Source organism: Ipomoea nil, unplaced genomic scaffold (genome assembly GCF_001879475.1).
Source record: "Ipomoea nil cultivar Tokyo-kokei standard unplaced genomic scaffold, Asagao_1.1 scaffold2480, whole genome shotgun sequence".
NCBI classification, from domain to species: domain Eukaryota; kingdom Viridiplantae; phylum Streptophyta; class Magnoliopsida; order Solanales; family Convolvulaceae; genus Ipomoea; species Ipomoea nil.
Window position 1 is genome coordinate 1,273,530 of NW_017618908.1, and position 19,451 is coordinate 1,292,980.

At 33.9% G+C, this 19,451-nt stretch overlaps 1 protein-coding gene across 1 annotated transcript; it reads left to right on the forward strand.

Annotated features, from left to right (window-relative positions):
* The first annotated feature begins 8,587 nt into the window (after nucleotides 1-8,587).
* On the forward strand, nucleotides 8,588-11,224 carry LOC109152653 (NAC transcription factor 29-like). Its single transcript, XM_019300296.1, has 4 exons — nucleotides 8,588-9,229; nucleotides 9,478-9,755; nucleotides 9,979-10,278; nucleotides 10,379-11,224. Exons 1-4 carry the CDS (start codon nucleotides 9,073-9,075, stop codon nucleotides 10,655-10,657), a joined length of 1,014 nt encoding a protein of 337 aa, XP_019155841.1. The 5' UTR covers nucleotides 8,588-9,072; the 3' UTR covers nucleotides 10,658-11,224.
* Nucleotides 11,225-19,451: the final 8,227 nt, after the last annotated feature.

Genomic DNA, 19,451 nt, shown 5'->3' on the forward strand with positions numbered 1-19,451 from the left:
GATAAAATGAGACATATACCGTATTATTTTGAAAGTCAGTAGTTTGGGATAGTACATTGACAAACGATCTGCTAATGTAATTGGAAGGTTGAAGGTTCGACGGTTATTTGTGTATATTGAAAGAGTTTTTAGTTAATCATTTCTTGAGTAAGAGTACAAATTTTCAAGCGTAATACAAATTGAATTTAGATCACTCCCACCTTAGTTGTGAATTGCGATAAAGGATGTTGTATGCAAATAATAATAATAATAATAATAATAGTCTTATTATATATCTTGATTTGACTGTATGCGGACAAATCTGAACAATTTTTTTTTTCTTTATTATTTTTTAAAATAATTAAGTGATGAGAAAAACTCGCTATTACTAATTTAGAGTGTGCATGTGTCGCTTATAGTAATAGTCCGCAAACTTTTTTATTTTAATTGATCAATATGTATGATGTTAGTTGAAGATAATGAGAAAGAAAAAGTAGTGTGAAGGTGGACTTCCCAAGATTGCAAAATAGTTCTTATGATTAATAATTTATAATAGACCTAAGACCATATATAGGAGATATGTTGAAATGTAGCCATATTATTTAAGATAAATGTTAATAATAATAATAATTTTTTTGAAAAAAAAAAATGATACTTTTTCCACCATCAATCTAGTGAAATATCTTGATGACGTGGAGAAATATAATATTTCACTTTTTGTATCCTCACACTATTATCATCTATATTATTAATTGTTATATGGATTAGTGGACTCTAATATAATTTAATTAAATGAACACAAATGTTTTCCGTTGACTGAATTTTTCTGTTGCATTCAAACACTGAAAACTCAAAAAATATTTTTCAGATGTCATTTTCTGAGTTTTCAAACGGACCCCTAATTGTAATAGACTCTAGACAATTGTACCTAAATTACTAACAATTTGCCAATCTAAGTATCATACTTCTACGGTATAATTCAACATGTTTACCAAAGATCTATTACGTAGTATATTCTGATCGACTAGTTTGTATACTCTAATCGAATAATGCTATCACGATTGCAAAAATTATACCAGGCCAATAAAATCATCAAGTAACAATGAAAGAAGAAGAAGAAAAAAAAAAAAAACAAAACAAAACAAAACAAAAAAAACTAGCTTGTAGCATTCACAACTATACTTTTATGTGAAAATGCTTATATTTTATATTGTGTGCACTAAAATCTTCTAATTGATTGCATTAGAACAACAATCTTGACTTTGCTGAGAAAATCTTTTTTATTTATCCAAAGAAAGATCAAAAATAAAAATAAAAATAAATGAATTAATTAATTAACATACAATTCCTAACAACCCATTTCAATTATTTCTTACGTAGATTACATTAGATAAGATCCATAATAAAATGAAATAATATTTTATTATTATTATTATTATTAGTCATGCTTTGATCATCATCTGGTCTGTCTATATCTATCACCTCAAACCCCGGACCATTTCCCGACCTGATCGAACTAACCATAATGCAATACTTGACCGACCCGACCTGAAAATTAATTGACTCAGCTTGTTGGCTTGATGAGCCGACGTCCTAAAATTTTCGGGCTTTGTCCCGACTTGAGTGCTTGTCTGAGACCCCGAACACGTATATTTTGCGTCCCAACTGGTCTCAATCCCCATTAGCTACTCCTAAAAACTTTGCATTATTACATAAATTCACAAACTCGAATGCCACTCCCCAACAAGGTGTTGCCCAAAGTCAACTTATTAGACAAATGTGTATAATCTTTGTTAGAGTTTGTTGCTTAATTAGTTTGCATCGCAGACAACAAATTCATCACCATCATCATCATTATTATTGTGTGAGTTTTGTTTAATAGTCGCAATCACTATTCGAAGGTATATACTGAGTAATTTTATTTTTGTATAATAAACTGAATCGATCACACAGAAAAAATAAATCACACTAAGAAAACCATGTGCTACGGGCTAAACTAAGACGGTGTTGGTTATAGGGGTGAAGTTTGGGAACAATAGCCCAGGGTCGAGTCTCCACAGCGTGGGAGAAACCTCTCAAAGTAAGGGGGTTCCTTATGCGCGATAAGCAAAGATCTAGCCTCTGTGTTCAACTGAGTTACCATGATTTACATCCTCCTAGATACTCTATCGGGCCGGAGCGTGGGGGCCATTGGAGTTGTGAATTCAACTTTTCCGGAACAAAGAAGGTATTGGTTAAAATCAAATTTGTAACATTTTGATACGAAAGTCATACTATTCCGGTCTGGACAAATTTTTATATTTTGAATGATTTAGTAGCCGTTGTTTATTTTGAGTGGGACAAATCCCACAATGAGGCAACTAGACAAAGTGCCGAAAGGGGAGGAGGACATGAGACCAACAACCAACAGCGACAAGGGTATATATATATATATATATACACACACAAGATATGACTACCACAAAATATAATTAATTTTTTTTTGACTTTTTTGAGATAAAAAATTAAACTGACTAGTTCGAATTAATTTTATAGTGGTAGTAATATTGGATGTTATATACATTAAAGAATATACGACATTCGATAAAACTATCTACTTGAAACTATCTCTTGACCGATAAGTTATATATGGCACAACCTAAATTATATTCTAGCCCTTCAAAGCGGCATCTAGTATATCAAGAACCATTTCTTTTGATGTCCAAATTTTTTATCTGCAAGTAGAATAGCAGAAGACGAAGAATTCTTACTCTAAACTGCTTACGTCAAATCTTATCTTAAATAAAGTTATTGTCTTACTCTTGATCGATATGATAACGCAATTGAAGTTGTGTTTCCAAATTGAAATTTTCTTTGTTAATTGGTTGGTTTCATACCAATTCAAACCTCAATGTGAATACTATGCTTATTGTAGGTACACTACTTTCATGTCCCCTCGTCGTGTAATCTCTTGTCGTTTTGATGACTACATTATTGGTTCATGCAATGCATGCCATTGCTCAACATAAAAGCTCTATTGTTAGGGTTTCATTTTACTTTTTACTTCTTAATTTATTGATTGATTTTTTTATTGGATGACGAGAGAAACTCGTTGTTACTATTTAAGGGTCTGCACGTGATGAATTTCAGCAAATCACACTAGAAAATTTTTTTGTGACAGGTTTGAATAAAAAAGTGTTGACAATAATCAAATTCATGACCTTTAGGTACAAAAATTATGCTCCACCCACTTAGTCATCCTTTCAGAACATATATTGATTGATTGTTATTGGTTTTAGGTTTTTTTTTTTTATTATTATTTTTTATGACAGAAGTATATACGTTTGAGAATACAATTAGTATTTTATATATAACACTACACTTTTATAGATAGCAAATTGAGGTTGAAATAATTGAGAGAGTGACCAAAGGTAGGCATTGCACTATTCATTTCAATCATATCATTTTCTTTCGTTTTCTTCTATTTCGTCCGTTAAAATTCACACTAAAAAAAGTTTATTTAGTACACCAAGAAAACAAAAGATGTATGTACTCATCCATATCTATCATCTGCTTATGATACATCCCTTTTGGAGAATCCATAAACAAAAGTAGCTTACCTATCATCAATTACAAAAACATAGAATATTATATATATATATATATATATATATATATATATATATATATATAATTCAAAGTATATGAATGTAAGATTATATAGAAGACGTTCATTGTAGTTGGTATTAAAATTAATGTTTAATTTGTACTTTTTTTTTAAAAAAAATAATTATCAAATATTTATTGTAGTTGATATGGTATTAAGTACGTAGTAGATACTACTTTTGGTTAGAATCATTCTAAGTTTTGTTAATTCTTTTTTGGATAAGTTTGTCAGTGTCTTTTTCTTCATATTGTTTGTTCTTTTTTTTTTTTTTTTTTTTTTTTGAATACTTTGTCGCTTTTGGATATTGCTTGTCCGCTATATATGTAAACCATCTTCCTATGTAATAGCTTGTAAAAGAGATGTAAATCGCATTAGGAAGATCTCACATGACAAGCTTGACCGAGATAATATTTGCAAGAATTAAACTCATGACCTTTAAGTAAAAAAAATTATGCTTTACTCACTTGCCCCTTTCAGGGCGAAAATTATCATACTTCTCTCAAAAGGTTGAATAATCCCTAACTCCAATGGCCCCCACACCCCGGATGTAAATCACGGTAGCTCAATGACTCAGCAGACATGGTCAAATGCTGGTGCACACAAGGGATCTGCCCACTTTAGGCGTAATCACCACACTGTCACCGCTGACGTTCAAACCTTAGTCTTTTTTTCTCAAATACTGCCTACTGAACCATTGAACTAAGTTCGTGCTGACAAATACTTGTTTTAAGGGTTTGCGGCTAGCTAGCTATTAATTAATAATGTTGCTTTTGTAAAAGTGCACAAAAATATTCTTAGCTTGACAAGCTAAGCCTTTTGGTACTTGAATTGCCTTCACAAGTTTCCATAGTAACTAGCTAGCAACACACATCTACCTAACCTATCTTATGATCTTGCGGCCGGGAATCAACTTTAACACCAAGACTTTCCCTTAATTCATTTTAGGTATTGCATGACTTGATTCATGTTGATCAATTTTAACTGATTCATAATGAATTATCATCAGAGTCACCGTGATTTACATTCTCTCAAACGCTCTGTCGGACCGAAATGTTAGGGGCCCTTGGGGTTGGAATTTCAACCTTTTGGGAGAATTGAAGTTTCAAATTTGATACTTTACTTGAAGGAAAATTAGCTCATTTTACTTGAAACATAGGTTATTTGTTAAATTTAAAAGTTATGTAATATTTTTTTTTTTTAATTGCATACAATATGCTAATTCAATTATGCCTTGGTCGAGTCATATGCGAAGGTAGCACTATGGTCCAAGAGCATTGATTTCATGCTATATTTACTTTAAGGGGGCGTTTGGTTCACGGAATGTTAGATTACCTTAGGGAATGTTAGATTGCTGGGAATATTAGATTACTCGGAATGTTAGATTCTTGTGTTTGGTAAAAATGAGGTATGTAAAATGTCAAGGTAATCTAACATTACCTAAGTTTAGCAAGGGAATCACATTCCCTCAAAAAAGGGAAAAAATCTGATGTGGCGGCAATGTTGGATTCCAAGGGAATATTATATAACTTCAACCAAACATAGGCATGTTAAATAACCAGCCCAACATAACCTTTGTTATCCAATATAACCCCAACCAAACGCCCCCTAAAGGTAATATTAGATGCACATACAAAAATTTTCTTACATATTTTTACACATACTTATAGGTTTGAACACCTGACCTAGTACTATAAAGGTAAAATTAAATAGTAAATACACACACATTTACTTATGTAACTTTACACATAGTGATAATGCAGTCTTATTCGACTTACTCTTTTTTAAATCCATCAATTCACAAGCATCTAATAATTTAATATAAATAAAATATAAATATCAAGAATTATGAAATCAAATGAACGCGTATAAATATACATATAAATTATATTTACGTGCAGATAACATTTTTCTCTCCCTATAACGCACATTAATAAGACACAACATTCTAGCATGCATTATTATCATGAGTACACCATTAGACACTTACTAATTGTGCCAATTATTGGACAACAATGGGTGTGTGTGTGTGTGTGTGTATATATATATATATATATATATATATATATATATATATATAAAATTATATATTACATCCAACTCTCAATGTGAATGATCAAAAAGTTTATTGAACACCAAGAGCTAAGGATATCTTATCATGCATGCATTTGATTGATATGCTCTTGCTTTGAGAGCCTATAAATTAAATGTTTTGTTTATCTTATTTTTGGGTATATAAAGGGAGTGGGGAACATTGCAACTTTTAAAAAAATTGGTGGGTCACAATAAGAAAAATTAAATCTATAGAAATTTCTTCGAAACCCTCCCCCCACCCCACAATTTGCATATATATGCAAATGAAACTAGTTTTAGGGGGCATGAAAAAGTTCCATTTCACACTCTATCACTGGTTTGCAACTGTGGCATTTCACTTTTTTATCTTTAAAGCCTTAACCCACCTTTTTATCTCATCTAAAAGCATGCAGTCCATTATTACCTTCTAGTTTTTTTTTTCTTTTTTTTTTTAATAAAAAAAATTAAAAACTTAATGATCTCTAGTAATAATTCTTTTACGTATCTAATCCTCGATAACTATTTCTAACACTTTTAGAGGAGATCTATCAAGGTCGTTTCAGTTTTCTAACTTGCTAGCTTATCAGTCAACTTGTTTTGCTCCCCTATAGTCATGCCAAACAATAATATCCTAGTCTTTTGCTAGCCAACTATATTTTTAAAGTCAGTTTGTATAGATCTACATATTTTTCTTTGAGATATCGTCTTTTTTCTTAGACTCATTAACGTTTTAATTTCTAATTTGATTTTCTTGTTCTTGGTGGACCTTGCCTTTTTTTCTTGGACCATCAATTCTAAGTTTCTAAGCATAATCGGCTCCGAACTTTGATTTACGAGAAAATCTGCAACCAGTACGGAATGTGCACTTCAGGTGAAGCTCATCTTGTGATCTTAGTATAACCCGTCAAAGAACCACAAGGAGGTAACCAACTCAACCAAGAAAATTAATAGGCAACTCTCATGAGAAGTAGAACTTAAAATCATGTAGATAATTGCCTTGCCAATTTAGCTAGAACTCCCAAATTGAATACAAAGAAAGTTGTACTATAAGTACTTTAATTTACTACAATTTTATTGAAATCATTTATGACACACGAAGTGATAAAAATAACATAATCTTCTTTAACTTTTTTTTTTTTTTTTTTTTTTTCACAAGTGACAAAAGCAAAGTAGTTCCATCACATCACCTCTCCACAAGTATCTTTTGCTAATACTTTCACCAATTGGATGGCCACCTTCAAAATTTGATGGGAATTAATAAGAGTAGTTGCCCTACAAACTATAAATATAGCTTTACCACTTCAATGTGAAACCAAAATTTTTAAAAAATAAAAGGTTGGTAACTACAAAAAAGTGACAATAATCACTTTCAAGAAGCACATCTTTTTGTGTTTTTGGTTTTTGGTTACGAGGAAATTATGATCACTATTTATTTATTTAAGAGTATACATTAAATCTATTTTATTTATGTGTAATAGTTAACAAATCACATCAGAAAGATAAAATATATTAAAAAATTTATATGCGTCTGACTTAACTGAAAAAATGTTAAAAGAATAAAATTCGTAATTTTCAATTACAAAAATTATACTCCACTTATTTATCTAAAAGTGTAAACACATCTTTTTGGACATTGGGCCATACAATGACGCATACGATGAAGAAAGTGTTTTTGTCGACTCATCATGATCTGTAAGGACCAAGGAGCTTCAAGACTTGGCAAAGACCTAGACCAAGAATTTTATTTTATAAAAAAAGCTTATTCCAAAAAGAGGAAATTCCATTCTTTTTATTTGTTTTATGAGTATAGCTAGATCAGTTTGTATTTCATATTTATTAGTCTTTGATGTTTAAGTTTTGCCACATTTGTTTCTTTATTTTAAAAATTGTTTTGCCAAAATTTTAAAATTTTAAAAATATTCATATTTTATAAATATTTGTGTTGAGCAGATCTTGAAGACCTAAGTCCATCGTTCTGTCATTAATACAAATTTAGAAAGTGAAGATGCCTGCATGCAAATATAAGGCAATATAATTGTGATTTTATTATTAGCTATAAGTATTTTATCCAACAATTCTAATTGCACGCTCCTAGGAGGGGATTGTTGGGCAAGACATATTGCGTTGAAATTGGTAACTTTTAATGTAATAGTAAACGTTTAATTTAGGGGTGTAAACGAGTCGAACCGAGCTCGAGCTCGAGTTCGATTGACGTCAAGAACTGATGCTCGAGCTCGAGCTCGGCAATTTTCGAGCGAGCTCGATTGTTCGAGCTCGAACTCGAACTCGAGTTCGAGCTTGATCTTGAACTTTTTAATTGTTAGTTTTATATATTATAATTATATTATGTTATATTATATATTATAAATATTATATATTATACGGCTCGATGAGCAACGAACCTAGAATATCTAGGCTCGGCTCGAGCTCGATTATCAAACGAGCTGCTCGAGCTCGATTTTGACCGAGCTCGAGCCGAGCTTTGACTGAGTCGCTCACGAGTGGCTCGACTCATTTACACCCCTAGTTTAATTTAATCTTATCAATTTGACCAAGATCAACTCTACGAGTGAATATATTTTTGACAATTTTAAAAATCGTGTTGCAATTAACAAGACCACAATAATCAGTGGACCAAAATTGAAATTTACACAATTATAAATTTTCTAGTTAATACACGTCATAGCACACCCAAGAATGGCGTACACAGTCATACTCCAACGTTGTACCTTCGTCTTTTAACTGTCAGCATTCTATCTTTGGCGGGAAATAACAGTTTTTTCAGGTGTGAACACATCTCTGGTTTAGGTGGGGGCCACTGAAGAATTCTGCGAAGCCAGCACCCTTTCGGCCATTGTTAGTACTAAGTAGTGTTTTTTGGACCTTTGAAATTGCCTCTCTCCGCACCCTATAAATTCCCAATTCCTCTCTTCTTTCTTTTTACTCTACACAAACACAACCTTTCTCTCTCTATCTCTCTCTATCTCTTCATGTAATAAACTAATAGGATTCCTTGGCAAATCACAGTTCTGGGATAATACCCATCAATTCCAATTTTGTTTTCTTAAATAAAAGATTGAATTTTTATTTTGGTGGGGGAGGGGGGTTTGAGAAGAACACAGTGCTGAGAGTTTTTTTCCCAAGTACAATGATTCTGTTCCTCAAGGGATGCATTCTGTGGAAATTCTTTGCATTTCTTGAAACTGAATTTTGTGTGGCCAAAGGCTATTACTTTTGGATTTTCCAGATTTTTAATAGATACAGTTTGGGGACTTAGCTAACTGTTGAGTGTATATCTTATCCTCTCTGCTTTCTAGTCTGATCTTTAGCTAGTTTTGGAGTTTTTTTTTTTTGTGTGTGAGCTTAGGAATTGAGACATGGGGGGAGCATCATTGCCACCCGGGTTTCGGTTCCATCCAACGGATGAGGAGTTAGTTGGATACTACCTGAAGAGGAAGACTGATGGGGTTGAGATTGAGCTAGAAGTGATCCCAGTAGTGGATTTGTACAAGTTTGATCCATGGGAGCTGCCAGGTAAAATTGTTGAGACTTAGGTGTTTGAGGAAATGTCTGAATGAGTGTGAACATGTTGTTTGTCTTCTTGGGATTGTTGATTAATAATTGTGTGGAAGCAAAATGGAAAGCTAACTTAACTGTCTTGTTATATATGGGAAAAGTGGATGCTTTATTGCTTTGTTTTCTTGCCAAAAGATGAGGTTCTCTGTGGGGCATTTATGCTTTTTAGTGTTTTTTATTGATTCTGATATGTGTATGAGTTGCAGATAAATCGTTCCTGCCAAAGCGCGATATGGAGTGGTTCTTCTTCTGCCCTCGAGACAAGAAGTACCCGAACGGGTCTAGGACGAATCGAGCCACGAAATCTGGGTACTGGAAGGCAACGGGCAAGGATAGGCGAGTTGTCTGTCAGCCTGCAACCGTTGGGTACCGCAAGACCCTGGTTTTCTATCGCGGGAGAGCTCCTCTCGGGGATAGAACGGATTGGGTAATGCATGAATATCGCATTTCTGATGAGGATTCCCATGGCAATCCTAGTTTTCAGGTAAGTAAACTCGAGAACTCCCTTAATCGTTTGCGTTTTGGTTGATTGGTGTGGTCGAGTGCAATGTTGAAAAAATCGCCAGGCGCCCTCTAGGCACCTGGAGACCGCCTAGGGCGCCTAGGCAGGTGCCTAGAGCGCCTAGCGGGCGCCTGGAGGCCGACCGCCTAGCTCCTAGGTGCCGATTATTGCAACACTGGTTGAAAGAACATCTGCTGCTCTGCAGGGTCCTTTCGCCCTCTGTCGTGTCATCAAGAGAAACGACGTTTCAAAGAAGACGAGCGAGGCTAGTGGAGTAATAGCAGCATCTAAGGAAACTGGATCGAGTTCGAGCCATGCAGGTTTCTCCTCAAATGAGCCTATTATCCTTTCTGACGATATCCCAACTCAAACCACATTCACGAGCACCGAGAGCAACTACTCGACGCCTATGGCTTCTCCCTATATGGGGGACTACGAGTTTGGTATGCAGCCCGATACCGCTAGTCTCTGGATGTCAGCTGACATGATTCTTGATTCTTCAAAGGTGATTCATCGCACTCTTTCTTGATATTCTTATCTGCATCGATCGCCTTATCCTAGCTCTCGTGTTGGTGTTAACGAGATCTCTCGTGTCCTGGATACAGGAATGCCCTCAACAGCAGAGTGTTCCGGGATTTCACTCAACGCAGTTTGGCTTCCCGGGCTCAACTCTATGGCAGCCATACGAAAACCATGAGCTCTCATCGAGTTCATCTTACTCGAGTTTTAGAGGGGAAGTTGAACTTTCTGATGATCCAAGCCGATATGGCTGCCTGTCTCCTTACTTTGGCCATGGAAACTACCTGGGATTCTATGGAAACGACGGAAGGCCATATGAAGGTTATGATCAGAACAGCTCATCAAGAAATCCGAATCTTTTCTGACAAAAAAACAGCCCAGATCGAGGAACTGAGAATGCAACAACAATTGTATGTACCCTTTGCGCGGTGTTAAATTAAACTTGGAATCAAGATCCAGTTAGTGGTGATGGAATTTGGCCACAATCCAACTCGGTTTGCCTTAAAAAAACTTGAAAATCTGTTCTCCGAGATAACGGTTTTTGATGATTGTCTTGGAGTAAAACAAAACACCCTTTAAATTTTCTTCCCTCAGAAGCATGAAGTTCATCTGCCTTTAATTCCATCATCGAAGGGCGATCACTTTTTAAGATCACACCGGGAATCGGGTTACTTATCAGCTCAACTTCTGAACTTCTACTCAAATAAGCTTCGAGCATAAGAAGCCTCCCTCGTTAGAGGTACTGGAACTTTGCGCTATTTCTACTCGCGATGTTTGCCATCCATTATCGGGCTTGTTTTTATCTGATATGTCCAATGCTGCAACATTTATAGTTTCTTGTTGTGTACTTAGCTGGTTAGGAGGAAGCATTTTGCTGTATTAGTTATAGTGTAATTTCTTATGAGCTGTTAAATGAATCTGTTTTACTTTCTTTTGGGGTTTTTGTCTTTCTTGTATGTGTGGTGTGCAAGGTAGTAATAAAGGGTAAAGTAACCAATACCTTTAAACATTCATTTCTTGCAAAGGGGAACATGTGAAAGTTCTTTGAATAACTGTTTAAACATCTTTCACCAAAGACTTGGTAGAAGTTTGTTAAGCCCGCACGATTAGCTCAGTTGATTTCTGAGTGGTGGATTTATGAGCAAGGATGCAAGATCGAGCCTTGACCGTCATAGTGTGGGAGTTTCACCCTATTGTGTGGGTGGCTCCTTGTGAGTACCAGACATTGGTTCTCTCACCTAATGAGCCGCTTAGTCACCGTTCTTGTGGGGTTGACTCATTGTGAATACCAGGCATTAGTTCTCTCACCTAATGGCCCACTGAGTCGCCTTGATTTATCCATCTGCAATCCTGGATTGGGGTTTGACTCCTTGTGGACACCAAGCACGAGTCCTTTCACCTAATGGAACGTTGAGTCATCATGGTTTACCCTTCCATAATCTTGTCGGGTCATGGTGTGGCTCTATGTGGGCACCAAGCACTGATCCTCCCACCTAATGAGCCAATGGTTCATCGTGATTTACCAATCCACAATCCTATAAAGTCAAAGTGTGGCTCCTTGTGAGCACCAAACACGGGTCCTCCCATTTAATTGGTCATTGAATCACCGTGGGGCCGAGGTATAGGGCCCCTGGAGCGAGATATTTCTTACCTTTTATGGGCAAGGTAGAAGTTTGCAAAGTCTTTGATAAGATATGCACAGTGGAATGTTGGATTTAGAACTGTTTAGGGGATCCTAAGATCAAGCTATGCTAGTAACCTAGGATTGACTTTGAAAGCACTGAGATTTTGATTCCTCAGATGGCTCCTTAAGTCATGCTAAACTTACAACCTAGCCTTGTTTGTGTATTGCTGAGATTCATTGACTCATGATGGGATCATGGAATGTCAAAATTTGTGCCCAGACAAAATGATGTTTCCGCTGTCAACAAATGGCAGGAAATTTTGTGTGTTTGTTGTCCGGAGAAATAGAGAATACGTTTATTTGTCATTCTTTCAATTTAAAAACTGAATTTTAAAAAACAAGCTAGACATGTTCTTAAATTTGTGTGTTTCCGTCTTTCTCTTTAGCTTTGTCCCCACTTTCTCTCTCTCACAGTCTCTATTTTGACCTTTTCTCTAGCCACCGTCTCCTACTCTCTTTCCAGCCTCCATCTCCAGCTTTCGCTCTAATCTTCGTCTCGGGCTTTCTTTTTTGCCATAATCTCTAGGTCAGTTTTCTCTTCGTTCACCTCTCCAATTTCCTCTTTTGTCATCGTTTCTGACTTTCTCTCATTCAAATTTGTACCTATAACCTCGAAAATTGAATTTCATTTTCGGCGACACGACTTTTTAAGCTTCTTGAAATGATTATGGTGCTGTAAAACATTGATCAACTTGACATAATGCCAAGAATAGATGATGTTGGAAGACCATATAGTCAAATCATTTGGTCATCATCTCTCACTCTTTTAACATTCTCCATTTCTCCCCATTGAAAAATTGGTTTAAAAGAAGCTCATGGAAGAATGATTAGCCATTGAAAGTGAAGTGCTGCTTTGCTTTATGCTTTTGATTTCAAATGTTATATGAACAAGTGAACAACATTGTCAAAATGTTCTCCGACCATCTTTCATTGCCTTCGGTGATACCATCAATAAACAACACTATAGTGACAACAAAAGCCTCTATAAAAGTGTCACCAAAAGCCCACAATTCATTAAGTCATATATTCTCTTTGATTTACAAAAAAAAAACCCAAAGCCCCCTTAGCCAACAAAGAACCGAAAGACTAATAGACAACTCCATAGCCAGCAAAAAACCACAAAAATGACTAATAGCAGAAAACTGAACTTAAACCTTATAATTATCAAATCAGTTGTCCAACTAACATGAAATGGAGGAAATTGCCCCAATATATTCTCTACATATATGTTTAACAACAGTACAACAGTACATATTAAAGTGATAAATTGGTCGAATATAATATAAGTTGCAGTAGGAGTTCAGTTTGTAAACACAAGAAAGTTGATCTATTGTAAACCCTCTGAGTTACCGGCAATACGAAGCTGTTCCTGAAAAAGGAAGTATGAAGAAATATATAGATTACGTGATAGTAAGCATACAATAAGAATTTAAAAGCATGAAATTAAGATTTTTAGTTTTCAACACCACTCACTAAAGATTTTGGTCTTTACCCAAACAGAAAAATGTAAAATTTCACGTAATTGAAGCATGTGCCCCATCTCAACTAAAAGGTTAAGCTGGTTTGAACCCATGACCTTTAAAAAGTCTAAGCTATTGCACATTAATGGCTATATGCTCAACACACTTGTGTTAGAAGTAATTTGTACAAACCTGGAGTTTTTCAGGCATTTTTACTCTTTGACCATCGAAAATACCACAGAGATACATGACACAAGCTTGTGCAAACTCCTATTGCCACAGTTGTAATAGCAGTAATTAGTAAACCCATCTAAATATAATTGATGACCATTGTCCATTGAACAAAATCCAAACAGGAAATAAGGATGACAGAGAATTATTGGTAAAACTGAAGTTAATTTATTTTGGTTCAAAATAATTTTATTTTTTTTTAAATATAATAAAAATCACCTGCTTTTCTTCCAAGGAAAGAAGCTTGTCATCCTGAGATTCAACATATTACCATAAGAAAAAATGAAGAAAAGTAGCCAACAAAATGACTATGAATAACAAATAAGTATGTGTGGTGATGCAATTAATTAACAAAGTTGTCAATAATATGCTTGATTAGTAATATTTTAGGTGAAAGAATATTAGCAACAAAAAACACTGACCAGGCCAGTCACCATCCTTTGTAGTGAATCCAAATCAAAACCAATTTGAGAAAGATGACCACGAACATCGTTAATCTGTTCCAAAATTTCAGTGATTTTGTTATAATATGCATAATATAATAGTAATTGGAATATAAATTCATTTTCCCATTTTATTTAACACATCAATCACAAACTGAATCTTTCACTAATATGTTCATGTTAAAAATAACATGAATTAATTCATTTAAACCAAAATCCATCCTATGAATAGTTGGAAAATAAGAATTACTTTGAGTTTACCTCAGTCTGAATTTGTTTTGATATCTTTACCTCAGTCTGAATTTGTTTTGATATCTCAATTTGGTCATTCAATTTCCCGTCTACATTCTCAATTCTCTGCTTCAAATACCTCTTTGTTGCCTACCACATAGGCAAATTATGTAAGCGGCCCATGAGTTTTTGAACTTGAGGACAAATATACATAAACATGATAGGTTGTTATGTACACAAGATAAGAAAAGTTGCAAGAGTTTAAGCATCAAATATCTTGTTGCTTATGTAGTTTAAATTGAAGCATGTGTTCCATCATCCGCGAGATTCGAACCCATGACCTTTGGTCTGACTCTGATACCAAATTGAAGCATGTGCTTCATAGACATGAATTGGCTATAATTTTAGAATTTCCACTAACTGAAGCTTGGCAACTAAAATAAAGGGTGCTAAAAGTGTTGTCAAAACCTCACTGCCTTATTTGTCAACTGCTAATCTGCTATTAAGGTTAAAGATGATTAAATGCTATGAAGATGGTCAGAATACAAAGATCACAACATGTGTATAGCAGCATGAAAAAGAAGAGAGAGAACATATATAGTTCGCAAGAAGTTGAGAGACTCACAGCTAAGGCATCAGAAACATGCTCCAGTTGCTTTGTTACGTTTTCAACAGCAGTTGCCATACCCTTTGTTACCTACATAAGGTCAGAGAATGAGATGAGATACCCTCAAAACATCATGTGTATAAGAAAAGAATCATGAAATTAGAATGCGTCGTTTTGCATCAAAACACGCGTCCTATTTAAAAAAAAAAAACAGTTTCGATTCCCAAGAACAACATTATGGGTGTGTTTGGTTCGCACATAGGAATCGGAATGGGTATCAAATACTTGGTAATGGTAATGGGTTTTGGTGAAAGTAGTAGTAGGGTGGAATGAGAATGGTTTGAGAATGGATAAGGGAATGAAACCCTTATTGTATTTGGGTATGGGTTTTTCAATTGATGGGGTATTCGAAACGCATAGTAGTGTTCTAAAAACTTATCAACCAAACAACAACAATCACTTTCATACCCATTCCTATGGGCAAAACCCACCAACCAAACACACCCATGTTATTCATTTTTTAGTTCATTCATCCTGGATTTTACTTATGAAATTCTAGATGTATAATTATGCAATTCTGGATGTGTAGTTATGCAATTATGGATTTTTGAAGTTATGGATGTATAGTTATGCAATCCTGGATGTGTAGTTATGCAATTCTGGATTTTTGAAGTTATGGATGTATAGTTATGCAATTCTGGATGTATAGTTATGAAGTTATGGATGTGTAATTATGCAATTCTAGATTTATAGTTATGAAATTATGAATGTGTAGTTATGTAATTCTGGATGCATATATAGTTATGAAATTATGGATTTTAGTTATGTAATTCCTATTTTTTTTTTAAGTTAGACGTCAAAACGAGGTCGTTTTTGCATCCGTATACACCATGCACGGATGCACAGCATAACAAAAAAGTTTATTGTTTCTCCTCTTTTAAGGTATAATATGCACATGAAAACTAAGCATTTAAAAGTTTAAGTAAATAGAGAGCTTGAAGAATTCACCTTCCACAACATGTATCCATAGCCCAGGGCCCATACAGCAGCAGTTAGAACCACCAGATTTGTTATGTTACCTAACAAAGTGTGCAATAGAAATAGAGTAAGGTCAAACATATAAATTTTAAAAAATGGTAACACAACATATCTCAGGCTCTACATGTGACAACTTTAATTTATCGATTAATCTTGTATAAGCAAAAATACCATTAGAACCCCAACTGAGAACAGTGATTGCTCGTGTGGAAGCCAGTGATCGAACCTCCATAGCTAACCGTCGAACCTACAAAGCAATAACGTTAAATTTAAAACATAGGAAGGCAGGAATATAATCATAAAGTTATAGCTTAGAAATACGATGAAAAATTTAAGGACCTGAAGTTCGCCCAGCACATCTGACAATTTACCATGCAGAAGCACGGCAGTAGTGTACCCTAACACATGAATACAAATTGGTATGATTAGATTAGATTAGATCAATATAATCCGCCAAAGATGCAACCAAAAAATATATAAATAAAACAAAATACACTATGTATGCAAACGAGTGTGTGGATACCTGCTACAAGAAAGAAGACAATCTTAAATAAGCCCATTTGCATGGCCATCAGTATGCAGTTGGAAGAGGTAGGGAGGGAGGGAGAAGATTATATATATAAGCCAGCTTTCTACCTTCATGGGCAGCTCGATTATATATATATATATATAAGCCAGCTTCTTACCTAGCAGCTCAACTGGTCATGAAAAGTTGGAAGAATATAAGCCAGCTTCAAATCTCGCCATAAATAGAAGTTTCTAAATAAACTTCACTTTTATTTAACAAAATATATCTACTTTCCTAAACATATTTATTATTTAATTATTATATATCTAATTGAACTGAATTTCTAAATTAGATATTATTTTTAAAAATTCAGTTCAATTAGATATTATTTTTAGATTTATTAAAAAAAAAAAAAATTTAGATATCAATTACCATTCTTAATTATAATAATTTTAAGTAAAGAATCAATTAATAACATTGATAATTATAATTCTTCCCCATTGTTAGTCATAATTGTTTTAAGCTTTCATTGTTGTAGAATTGAACCAGGAGTTAACATTGTTAACAATTAGATATATAATAATTAAGTAATAAATATGTTAGGAAAGTAGATATATTTTGTTAATTAAAAATAAAGAGTTACCTAATAAAATACAAGTCTTAGATATTTTGTAAAAAAAAATGACCCGGTTAATATTGATTTTATTTTTTAATGATGTGTCACATTCTTATTTCCCGTAGGTGTATAGCATCTATACACCGAGGGTGCATTAAATATTAATCCTTTTTCATATCTATAGATAGACTATAGAAAACTATTGAGTAATTATGAATTTATTTTCAAGGTGTCCAAAACATTATTTGTATATTGTTTCCAAGGAGTTTCCTGAAAAGACTTTTTAAATATACTTTTGGCCTTTAAACCACTATAAATTATTTCTTTCTTTTGTTAAGCGAATGTTTAACCCGATCACTCACTTGATAACTAGGGAAGTCAGTTCTATGTCGATTTGTATGAACTATTAATGAATCAAAATACTCCATTGTCCATGAATCATTGAGAATAATAGAGAAGTATGAGATGCAATTAGCAATAATGGTGTTGTTATGAAGGCAATAGTTGATATGAAAGTCCTCATTCAAGTTTTAGGTTCCAGAAGATAATCACTATACATACTATTCATTTGTATTTGCAAATTAAATATTTATTATTTGTACGTTTTTTTGATGCATCAGGTTTTCATTCATTAGGTTTTAACATTCTTTTTGAGGGATTAGTGGGAGATTTTTATCATTTCTTTGTTGATGCTTAAGTGCATATAGCTATGTGTAAATTAGATTAAAGTGTTGTTGAAATTCCATTATGATTTTAAGGTTGACAGACATCTACTGCAACTTTAGATTTGTGTTTTGTGTTATGGATGGGATTTGTTTTCCAGCTATATATTACAAATAATTGCATTTTATTTATTTGTATGATATTTTTTTGGTATTTTGAATATTTTTTTTAATTAATCTATACAAAATATTTAACAAAACATACAAGTTAAGATTCTTATACTTTAAATAAAATTTATTAACCAAGTGGCTTGTAGTTCACTAGTATCGAGTTACTCCCCTAAGTGGGAGGTGTAAGGTTCGAACCTCAATTGAGGCAATAGTGTGTATATGTAGGGTATCCCCTTCCTTATAATAATAATAATAATAAGGAAATTTATTAATTTTTCTTTTACTTTATTGAGGAAGTGAAATTATTTAGATAAATTTGTGTTTTTTAACTACTACATATGTTATGGCCATTCTTTTGGTGCATTAAGAGATTTTATTATGTCTATTTCTATTGATATTGAAAAATATTTCATTACATGTTTGAATTATAATACCATAATCATTTTTACACATTCGCTCTAGTCTTCTTCTCGAACTTTCTTTTTTACCATCAGTTTTATCTTTGGTCACCTCTCCAATTTTCTCTTTAGTCATCATTTCTGGCTTTCTCTCATTCGAATTTATATCTATAATCCCGAAATTAAATTTCCATTTGAAAAATTAAAATAACAAAAAACTTAGAGAAATGAAAGACTGGAGAAACAATGTAAACTGATCCAAAAGTTAAAACAATCAACATGTAAATTCCTAAATATCATTTTCCGCGGCACGGTTTTTTAAGCTTCTTGAAATGATTATGGTGCTGTAAAAAACTGTGATCAAGTTGACAGAATGCCAAGAATAGATGATGTTGGAAGACCATATAGTCAAATCATTTGGTCATCATCTCTCACTCTTAACATTCTCCCCATTGAAAAAATTGGTTTAAAAGAAGGTCATGGAAGAATGATTAGCCATTGGAAGTGAAGTGCTGCTTTGCTTTATGCTTTTGATTTCAAATGTTATATGAACAAGTGAACAACATTGTCAAAATGTTCTCCGACCATCTTTCATTCCCTTCGGTGATACCATGAATAAACAACTCTATAGTGACAACAATAGCCTCTATAAAAGTGTCACCAAAAGCCCACAATTCATTAAGTGATTTACAGAAAAAACCCAAAGCCCCCTTAGCCGACAAAGAACCAAAAGACTAATAGACAACTCCTTAGCCAGCAAAAAACCAGAAAGAGGACCAAGAAGACTAATAGCAGAAAGCTGAACTTAAACCTTATAATTACCAAATCAATTGTCAAACTAACATGGATGGAGGAAATTGCCCCAATATATTCTCTTGTTTAACAATACAAGCTAGGCAGAAAAAGAATCACATAAATAATGTCTATATATATAGAGAGAGAGGGGTCAAATAAATAATAGGACTTGCGTGCATGGGCATGTGCCCAACACGATCATTTCCTACGATCTCTTACCTAGTTTTTTTGTGCAGTGCTTGTGCACGGACTGTGCACAATCGTGAGAGTTCCCTACTTATCTTTTACCGAGTTATAAAAAGAAAAAAGAAAAAA

Excerpts from the sequence above, each read along its gene's own strand:
- LOC109152653 (XM_019300296.1), top strand. The coding sequence starts at position 9,073 with ATGGGGGGAGCATCATTGCCACCCGGGTTTCGGTTCCATCCAACGGAT. Across the intron at positions 9,230-9,477 it reads TGATCCATGGGAGCTGCCAG|ATAAATCGTTCCTGCCAAAG; the intron begins GTAAAATTGTTG and ends TATGAGTTGCAG. Across the intron at positions 9,756-9,978 it reads ATGGCAATCCTAGTTTTCAG|GGTCCTTTCGCCCTCTGTCG; the intron begins GTAAGTAAACTC and ends GCTGCTCTGCAG.